The 9920-nt window shown below is 40.9% G+C and overlaps 1 protein-coding gene across 2 annotated transcripts in view; it reads left to right on the top strand.

Annotated features, from left to right (window-relative positions):
• TRANK1 (tetratricopeptide repeat and ankyrin repeat containing 1) overlaps nucleotides 1-9920 on the top strand; it is a 57510-nt gene that overhangs the window by 16991 nt on the left and 30599 nt on the right. For both annotated transcript variants that reach the window (XM_027891809.1, XM_027891798.1), the window contains exons 5-9: nucleotides 265-383; nucleotides 1338-1421; nucleotides 5181-5319; nucleotides 5562-5693; nucleotides 7198-7365. In XM_027891809.1, coding sequence (XP_027747610.1) covers nucleotides 265-383; nucleotides 1338-1421; nucleotides 5181-5319; nucleotides 5562-5693; nucleotides 7198-7365 — 642 coding nt within the window. The remainder of the gene's footprint in view (nucleotides 1-264; nucleotides 384-1337; nucleotides 1422-5180; nucleotides 5320-5561; nucleotides 5694-7197; nucleotides 7366-9920) is intronic.

The following is a 9920-nucleotide window of genomic DNA, read 5'->3' as shown; positions in this document are numbered from 1 at the left end:
GCATTGGAACAGCCTACCCAGAGAGGTGGTGGATTCACCATCCCTGGAGGTTTTTAAGCAGAGATTGGATGTGGCCCTTAGTGCCATGCTATAGTAATTGGAGTTGGATCAGGGGTTGGACTTGATGATCTTGGAGGTCTTTTCCAACCCAATCTATTCTATGATTCTATGATTCTAATCAGTGCTAAAATTATCACTGTGCAATGACATAATTTAGTTGGAGACTGCATCTTTTGAAGTTTTCTCTATTGCTTATGCTTGCAGATGAACGAATCTTTCCACCAACTTTTCCCCCTGCATATGAATATGTTTTCAGTGCAAAATTTGATGCACTGATTTGGCAAGCGGTGATAGAAAGGCTGGCCCAGAAAGGGAAGTGGAGGGTAAGTCTGTCACCTCGTCACCTCCCTCTGCATGGTGGGCGCTCATGTCTTACCTGTTCAGCATAAGCTTGTGTTACCTTTGAAAGCCAAAACAGTGAATATATTTTGCTGCCTGATTCAAATGTATTGATTCTTACGACTTGAAAAATGCTTATAGTGAGAAAATTTCTGAAATTAATTTCTGGAAGGGATACAATGGACCTGAAATCCTGCTTGTCTCTTGCTGTAGTCTCTCTTATGGTGCCATCTAGAGTCATTCTTGAAAGATATTAGAGGGGAAAAAACACAAGTTTATTTGTAGTCCCTTTTACTTTTCCTTCTGTGTCACAAGCTGGATTTTTGAAATTGCCTGTGAAAGACCCACAAACGAGGAGCATCTCAGTGGAAGAATATCATTGTTAAATAAAACCAGATCATTAAGAAAAATCATCTGAAATTATTTTAATCCTCTTTTCTCTAGTGACTGTGGAAAAAATTGATCATTGTCACAATTATATCTGTATTGGATGTTGACAGTGAGGTGCTGGCAGCCTGGGCTGCAGGGCCTTGGTGAGGAGTGGCCAGGGTTGCCCTGCTTCCAGCCACTCCAGTGGCCCTATTCCAGGGCATGGCTGAGCCCTGCAGCCAAGGTGGAGGTGGCTCGGGGAAAGTGTGTTTTAAAAAGGGCAAATACCTGCCTGGCAGAGTGAGGGGGAAAGAGTGAGAGAAACAGCCCTGAGAGTACCAGGAGTGGAGAAATAGGGGGAGGGAAAACTTTCATTGGTCATGGCTTCTCACACTCCACTGCATATTACATTAATTCAGTTGAAAATTAGAAAGGGAGATTCAGTAATCTCTAACGATCCTACAAAAAGATCCAAAATGTTGTTAGCCTGTGTTTGGTTCTCTGCAAGGTCTGATAAGGCATAGTTTTTAAGTGTGCTTATAAGATCACTAATGTGGGGATTTTTTCAGTCTTGTCTGTTGTTGCTGTCCGAGAAGGAAAAGTTGCCCAGTAATCTCAGAGTCAACCAGGTATCTCTGAAGAATCTCTTTGAGGTAAAGTGATATTCTCTTTTTTTTTGTTGCATCTGTATCTTTTCTTTCTACCCAGTTTAGTGAGAGATTTTCCATCTTGTGTGCAAGAAAAATAAAATGAAAAATATATGGACCTTATATTATCATGATAAATATTTTATTTCTTTTCATTTGAAATTTTTAAAATCCCTAATTTGGTTAATTTCTGTATGTAATTTAGTATTTCCTTTAATTTGATCAAAAGAAGACATTTTTCTTTCAAGTACAGCAAGCTGTCTATGTCACACTTGTAACCTGACAATTTAATCCTGAAAGATGTCTGATATCAGTTAAGTTGGGTATGCTTTCCAGTGAGAAGAACTTAGGATATGGGCTGGGATATTCTTAAACTTTGCTAGCCTATCTCTGGACTTCCTCATGATGTTGAGAATGATCACTGGGAGTTGAGCTGGGTGCAGTGGTGGAATTTTCCTTTCCCTCAACACACAACATTTTTGGTAGGATGCTTTATAATAAGGCAGCAACTGCTAAACTTTCTCTCCAAAGGCTTTGACACTCCTCAAAATATTTAGAGGATTTTGACAAGGTGGGAGCATGTAGTCATAGACCAAGTAGCCACAATTACCTAATGTGTTTCACAGAAATTATGGCATCTGCAGACAGCAGAATTTGATCTCTATGATACTCTTCTGAAACTTGCTCTTTTCATTATCTTGTGATTCCTCACGTTCTGCAGCATTTGGGAACCTCCAAGCTTTTTGTGCTGGCAGGATAAAATAAAATCTTCCAGCTGTCACAAACTGCCGCGCTCACACAAACTTGCTGCTGGATGACAGTGCCTGCCTGGCTGGTGTCAGTGCCACTGGTACACCCCAGAGGCTCTGCCCACCTTGCTTGGAGGGTTTGCTGCTGCACACCCCTTGCCTCTGCACAGGTATTCCACCAAAACACTTTGAATGCACTAAGGGCTGTGCATTCCCATGGCTTCTGGCGCCTTGGGAGCTGAGGTGTAGCCGGAGGCTGACTATGAGCCAGGAGTTCACCAACTCTGCAACTCAGGAACAACTGGTGTCCATAGCAGTGACATATCAGCTTTCTAAAGGCATCTCACAATGCATGTATCTCTCACCACACAGTGGATCTTTCAGTTGCAGTAATGTAAAGCATTTCTTACAGACTACCAAAAAATTCTTCTCTGTATAAGCATTTTTGGGGTTTATTCTTTCATTTCTTTGTGTGTATGTTAATTAAGTATAGTTCTGTTGCATGTAACCTACTTTTAAAAGATATGCTTGCACATTCACTGAGAAATTCCATTAGGCTTTATCATGGAATCATAGAACAATTTGGATTGGAAGGTTCATTAAAGATCAACTGGTTCCAAGCTGCCATGGTCAGGGTCACCTTCCACTAGACCAGTTTGCTCAAAGTCCAGTCCAATCTGGCCTTAAACAGTGCCAGGAATGGAACATCCACAGCTTCTATGGGCAGCCTGTTCAGTGCCTCACCACATCACAGTAAAGAATTTCTAGATTTCTTAGAGCACTGTAATTTTTCTGACAGAAACTTCAGAAGATGTTAGCTGTAGGCTATTCAGTACCTTTGCTTGGTGTTTACTGGATGGCAAATAAAGGTTTAAGGCATATCGATGGAACATGCCAGAATTTGCCGTTTGGCTGTTGAAGTGCTTGTGGTACCTTTGTCATAATAATTTCAAATTGGGGCTGTTTCATTTAAGTGCCTGACAGAGTGAGCAGAAGTAATTCTGAAAAATAAGGACAATGCGAAGGATATAAATCAACATCCCTTCTTAGGCTTGTTTTTAGTAATAGCAGAAGAATTGGTGGGTGCATGTCTTAGTTAGGTATCATTATCCAGAGGTGTGCTGTCTTAGTGCCAATGGAGTAACTCCTCACATTGGCAACAAAGCATGGCAACACAATAGAGGATGCATATAGAGTGTCTTAGTAAAATATTTGCCTTCCTAGGCAAGCAAAACAAAATACTTCTTTGAGAGAGGAGGAGAAACATGGGTTGCCTTTACGAAATAGCAGGTCCTTTGTTGCTGAATTGGCCCCACCAGTCTTACCTATTCTAGTAGGTTTGTTGTACACATGGAAGACTGAAAGAATTGAAATGAAAAACCCCTAAGCAGTGTTTCTGTTTTGTGAAAATTAGAAAATGTGGCTCTCTGACAACTCAAACTTCCCCTGCTGCCACTACAGTCTCCCTGTAATTTGTTGTATTTTTGTTGATTTTTTTTTAACTGTTCACAAACAGTAATTCTTGCCAGTCAGAATTTGGCATGAGGTATGAAAAAACCCGATTTATTTGTGGATGTTGAAAGCATGTGTGAAGACTGCTATTTAAAAAGATGACTGGCACAAATGGAGAAATTATGTCTGAACACTGTTTCCCACCACCTCTTCATGTCCTGATCCTTCTGGCATATTGTCTCAGTTGCAATCTGAGCTTCCTCTGCACACCTCCAGAGTACCCTGTATTGCTGTGTCCCTTGTAGACTATGCTTCATATTCATTAGGTCCTTGCTAGAACATCTGTTTTAAGTTCAGCTGTCTTAAGCTCAGGCTGTGTGCTTTCACAGAATCCCAGAATCCTCAGTGATTGGAAGAGACCTTCAAGACCAACCTAGCATCACCATAATCACCACTAAACCATTTCCAAAGTGCCACATCCAGATGCTTCTTGAACACTTCTAGACATGGTGACTCTGCCACCTCCCCGGGCAACTTACTCCAATGCCTGACTACTCTTCCAGTGAATTCTTTTTTCCTAATATCTAATCTGAACCTCCCTTGGTGCAACTTGATGCTGTTTTCTCTCCTTCTTTCACTTTGGACATGGCAGAAGAGACCAACCCCGACCTTACTGCAACCTCCTTTCAGGCAGTTGTGGAGAGCAATGAGGTCCCTCCTGAACCTCCTTTTCTCCAGCCTAAGCAACCCTAGCTCCTTCAGCTGCTCCTCATCACACTTGTGCTCCAGACTCTGCCCCAGCTCCATTGCCATTCTGTGGACACGCTCTTGCAGCTCAGTGTCCTTCTTGTACTGAGGGGTCCGAAACTGAACACAGGATTTAAGGTGCAGCCTCACCAGTGCCAAATACAGTGGGACAATCACTTCCCTAGACCTGCTGGCCACACTATTTCTAATGTCAACCTGTTGGAGTGAGTCCAGAGGAGAGCCACCAAAATGATTAGAAGAATGGAGCATCTCTCCTTTGAGGAAAGAGAACTGGAGTTGCTCAACCTCAAGAAGAGAAGACTTTGAGTTGACCTAATCGTGGCCTTCCAGTACCTGAGGGGAGCCTACAAGAGAGACGGAGAGAGGCTTTTTACAAGAGCATGTAGTGACAGGATTGGGGGAATGACTTCAAATGGAAAAAGAGTAGGTTTAGATTAGATATCAGGAAAAAATTCTTTACTCAGAGGATGGTCAAGCATTGGAACAAGTTGCCAGGAGAAGTGGATGCCCCATCCATGGAAGCATTCAAGGCAAGGTTGAATGGAGCTGTGAGAAACCCGGTATAGTGGAAAGTGACCCTGCCTATCAGGGGGTTGGAACTAGATGAGCTTTATTGTCCCTTCTGACCCAAACCATGCTATGAAAGTCTATGAAATAAATAATTTCACTTTACAGTGGATATAGCTTGTTGTTGTTCCACTGATTCTTGTCATAAAAACATGGAAATAGGATTAAAAAGGAAATGCCTTTTGTGTATGTAAAAATAATGTGTTGTAATTGTTCTCTTTGTTTTCAGACTTCTGAGTTGTATGGTCATGGTGAGAAGGTGCAAGAACTAGCGGAGTTAGTCAAGTGGCTAATTTCCATTGGGGCAAAAGCTGAATCCATTGGAATGTATCCACTGCATGCTGTTATCAGACTGTGTATCAAAGCAAGTGAGTGACATCTGCACCTAAAATAAACCAGTGGTGGCTTTCCTTAGAGAACTGACACTTAGAGCTTTTATAAATTAAAAAAAAAAAAAAAAAATTCACAACAACTCAGGTCAGATGATTAGGTGTAAACTTGCATGTACCAGTAAAGCACTATTTTAGAAATGTTTTAAACACTCTCTTTGATCATCTGTACCTGATAGTGATGGAAACCTAATATAATTGTTCTCTTCTGTGATTTGAAGCAAATAACCATCTCTTCAGGTGGTTACTGACTCAGAGACCAGACTTAAAGGATAGGATCAACCAGAAAGACAGAGATGGACGTACCCTCCTGCATGTTGTGGCCTCTTCCAGTGAATATTCCCAGAAAAGCAGTAAGTACAATATTTTTGTTTATGTGTGTGTGTTACTTTCTTTTCATATTAAACAGTCAAAAATGGACAAAAGTTTCAGACCTTGGTGTTTACTGTTTCATGTGAAGGAAGAAAATGAGAAAGTATCTGAAGGTAGACTTTGTAATGACAACTAATATTTAAACATTTCAACAGTTCCTTTTCAAAATTGTATGTCTGATGTTTGACAGTTTCCTTTGCTCTTTGGTTTGATGGGTTAGGGTTTTCCCACAAGCATGCTGCAGTTTTTAGAATCTTAAAAGTTACCTTTTAAAGTCTGATGTGTCCTTAAAATAGGTGAAAATTTAGACTGAAGTAGTAGTGTACATTGTCAGAGGAGGAAAATAGGATGCTTTCCTCCACATTTTCTGTGGGATTTCTTTTACGTTAACCTGGCTTTTTTCCTTATATTTTTTACTCTGCTCACTAGGTGGCAACAGGAAACAAACATCAGTGCCAAGATAACACCAGACTTTTGGGTCATTGCGTGCAGTGACATTCTGGTGGTTTGCTTTACTAGTGTGAATGAAATGTGCACAACCTAAATCTGAATAATTTGATTTTCTGGAAAGGTGTGACACATCTTTCGCAGCAGTTCCATCTGCTGCTAAAAGACTTACACATTTGTAGAAGAGACTGCATATCAGTATAAATTTATTTTTTCCTTAAATTAAGGTTTATTTAATAATATTCATATAGTATTTACTATAGAGAGATTATGTATGTTAAAGTTTATTTCTTTTTAGCTATCATTATGATGAACGTTACATGTCATAGAATCACTAAGGGTGAAAAAGGACCTCCGGTATCTTTTGAGTCCTGTGGTGGTGTGCCAAGGGTGATGGTCTAACACTTATTTCCTCACCGTTGCTCAGTTTTCTCCTGCATGACTTGGTGATTTGGTGCTCCTGTGCTCTCTCAGCTGTTCGGAGGGCATGAGTAGTAGCAAATGTGCCTCTTTGAGGCAAGAGAAGTACAGGCAACTGTAAAGCTTCCCCCAGTAGTGCAGTGTGGCATACTTGTAATCTTCCAGAATATTAGATATGGTGCCAAGGCTTTAAATCACCATCATATTTATTGTGCTCATGTGTAATCTGTAATACTTGTGGTGAAATGCTACAGAGGATAGCAGTTTCTGTTGAAAAAAATTATACTTTTATTCATAGTAGACACCTTTGTTATTATAAGGTTTATTTCCAAGAAAATCATGTGGTTTATGTTTCACAGGAAAGAAACTCATTGCCTACCTGTGTATATTTATGCCTGAATATGTGAAATATTCTGGTTTATCAGTTCATCTTCCAAACCTTGTGGAAAAATATCTAACAATGCCTAATTCTTACGACACTGGAAAAATTTAGATCTTTTAAATTAAAAATAGGCTTAAAATTGTGCCAGGAAATGAAAACTAAAAGGGAAAACAGAACAAAACCCCTGAAGAAGGTGAATTATTCTTCCTCTAATTTTTATTCATGTGTTTTCTTAGACCAAACAGAAGATGTGGTCATGCTGCTGAATTTTGGGATTGATCCCACTGTTCCAGATGCACGGTCAAGATATGTCATAGATATCTTGAAAAAGAACAAAAACTTTGATGCTGTAAGACAAGTCAGCAAGCACATTGAGAAACACACTTCCTCTGAGAAACAGACAGGTACTCCAGGCCCTGTGTGCTTTTCCTGTTTTAAAGTTATATCCTTTAGGTACAAAATTGTTTTATTTTGCATTGGTAGTAGCAGGTGGGTTTTATGGAATTTCACCTGTGAGTTGTCACCATGATCTCCTACCAGTCAAAAATGAACGTTTTGTCCTTGCCTGAAGGCAACTGCTGTTCAGATCAAACTTGGCATAAAGCAATGGCTTTAGGTTCCATCTCAGTTTTCATGTGTATATTGCATATAAGTTTACTGGAAAACACTGGGTTTCATTGTGCTTGCATCTTAGGGCTCCTGGCAAACAAATTCCCACAGTTTCTTTTTCTTTACTGCTGAGATCTCTTCTCTGGAGAAGGTTTCAGCATATTGGTTCTCAGTTAGGGGGTTAACACCGATATCCGTGTGGTGGTAATCACTTTGGTTGGTGTTTCAGGTAGCTCAGCCTGTCTTTTGTGGCCAGATTTTGGGTGGTTTTTTTTGGGCAATGCACAACCTGCAAGAGTTTTCTAGTGTCGTGGTTTTGCTCTGGGTCAATTTTGCCTTCCACCCCTCACATAATTACAACTAGTTGAGAGTAAGTTTTTGCAGACAAAAGAGAGACAGGATTTGGGGAAAACAGTATAAACATTTATTACTAGTAAAATAAAAACTATTAATAAATGAAAAACTAAATAACTATATCTATAACAATTTCTACTCAAGTTGAAATACTATATATATACAGAAATACTTCTTCCCTTTTATACCAGTCCAAGGAGAAGAAGTAGTCTCATTCTCTATTTTCAAAGTTCCAGCTCTCTTTTTCTCTAGTAACAAATCCTCGGCAGCAGCAGTACTTTCATTGTAGTTAGAACTTCTTCTCTCTCCTTCTCGCTCTGTGTTGGCTTCCAGGGCTGGGCTTACCCCCCTTCTGGGCTAAGACTGAAGGCTGGAGGTTACTCAGGTCCTGAAGGGTCTTCCTTCCATAGGCTTGCAAGGGGACACTTGCTTACTATGGATCTTCTTCCACAGGGTTACAAGGGATAATGGTTTAAGAGTCCACCCCTGTTTCCCTATGGAGGTCCCTCCCCATGGGAGAACAGTTCTTGATAGACTTCTCGGCATGGGTCTAGCACGAATCTACACACGCACGGATTCCAACATCTCACATGAGCCGTCTCACTCCAGCATGAGATTTCTCAGAGTTACAAAATCTTCAACAGCAGTATAGATCCACACACACACATGGATCTCAGTATCCCACCTGAGTCGTTACTGCTCCAGCACAGATTTCCCTCAGAGTCACAAATCTCCACCAAGACTCTGCCTCACTTCAGTCCTTTTCATGAAGTTTCGGTTCTTTTTGGTATATCCACAGACTTCTCTATCAGCTGCATGGGGGGTCTCCTTACTTCAGCAAGCTTTTACAAGTAGCAGGGATTACTTTTCAGTCTTTTCCCTGCTAAGGAGAGAGAGTAGAAAGGCAGGGGGGAAACAAGCCTCCCCCCTTTCGCACTTTTCTTGCTGCAGTTTCAGCTGCCAGCTTCGACCTTGGAAGCTCCGTTATCTTTCGGCTGGAATTCTTCCACAGCGGTTTCTGTCCAAGCAGTCCGTCTTTTAAACTTTTTTTCTCTTCACTCTCTTACAAGAGAGAAGGGAGGACTTCAGTGCTGCACTTGCTCCCCCTCCGGCCCAAGCCGGGGGAGGAGGGAGTCTGGCCCTGCTTCGGGCCCGCTACTCCTCTCCCCTACATGGCTGCTACTCTAATTCCAACTGCGCCAACAACCTTCTCTTCTGTTTTCTTGAAGATGTAATTAGCAAAGGCGTTTCTGGACTTTTGATTGGTCTTTTTGTCCGGAAATTACCTGGACAAAACCATCCTCAGCCCCAGGGATGGGCTGAGGGGCAAAACCACGACATCTAGGCTTACTGCAAATGAGAGGCTGGAGAATAAGCCTCAGCTTTATAGCTAACAATCTGAGAGTTAGTCCTTTTTGCTGAAAAGATGACTAACTTTGTCTGTCTCTTTGTCCTGTGGGGTACAGCTAAGGTTGTTTGGTCTTTGATGTAGCTAAATTCCTTAAAGCTTTTAGGAAATTCAGGCCAAGTCTTTCAGTGTTTATTTAAAGGCATTTATTGGGACCTTATTTAAAATCTGCCACTGCCTATTACGTAAGTACCTCTTAAACTTGTAACTGTCATTTTGGTCTGATGTATTTTTTTGGTTTTGTTTTTTCTTTGTGATGGTTCAGACTTGGCTCTCTGCCAAATGCCCAACCCCCCCAGTAGCAGCTCCTTTCTTCCCTCCTTTCTACGTTCCCCAGGGCAAAGGAAAAAAAACTATGCAAATTGAAGAACCCAAAAACCAAGCTAGTTATATATAAAAAATATACTTTATGTATATTATAGTTAAGATGCTATGTATACAGTAAACGGGAATCTAAACATCCCCCGAAGGGATAGGGAAAGGGGAAAAAGGGACAAAAGGAAACAAAAAGGGACACTGAATAGATATGCGCAATCAAACCCGAGAACTAGTAAAATAACTAGTAAAACAAATCTCACCACGTTCCTT

This window comes from Empidonax traillii, unplaced genomic scaffold, assembly GCF_003031625.1.
Source record: "Empidonax traillii isolate 1590-97213 ecotype Southwest subspecies unplaced genomic scaffold, ASM303162v1 scaffold14:size4059594, whole genome shotgun sequence".
NCBI classification, from domain to species: Eukaryota; Metazoa; Chordata; class Aves; order Passeriformes; family Tyrannidae; genus Empidonax; species Empidonax traillii.
The sequence above is the reverse complement of the archived record's forward strand: the minus strand, read 5'-3'. Positions and strand labels throughout refer to the sequence as shown.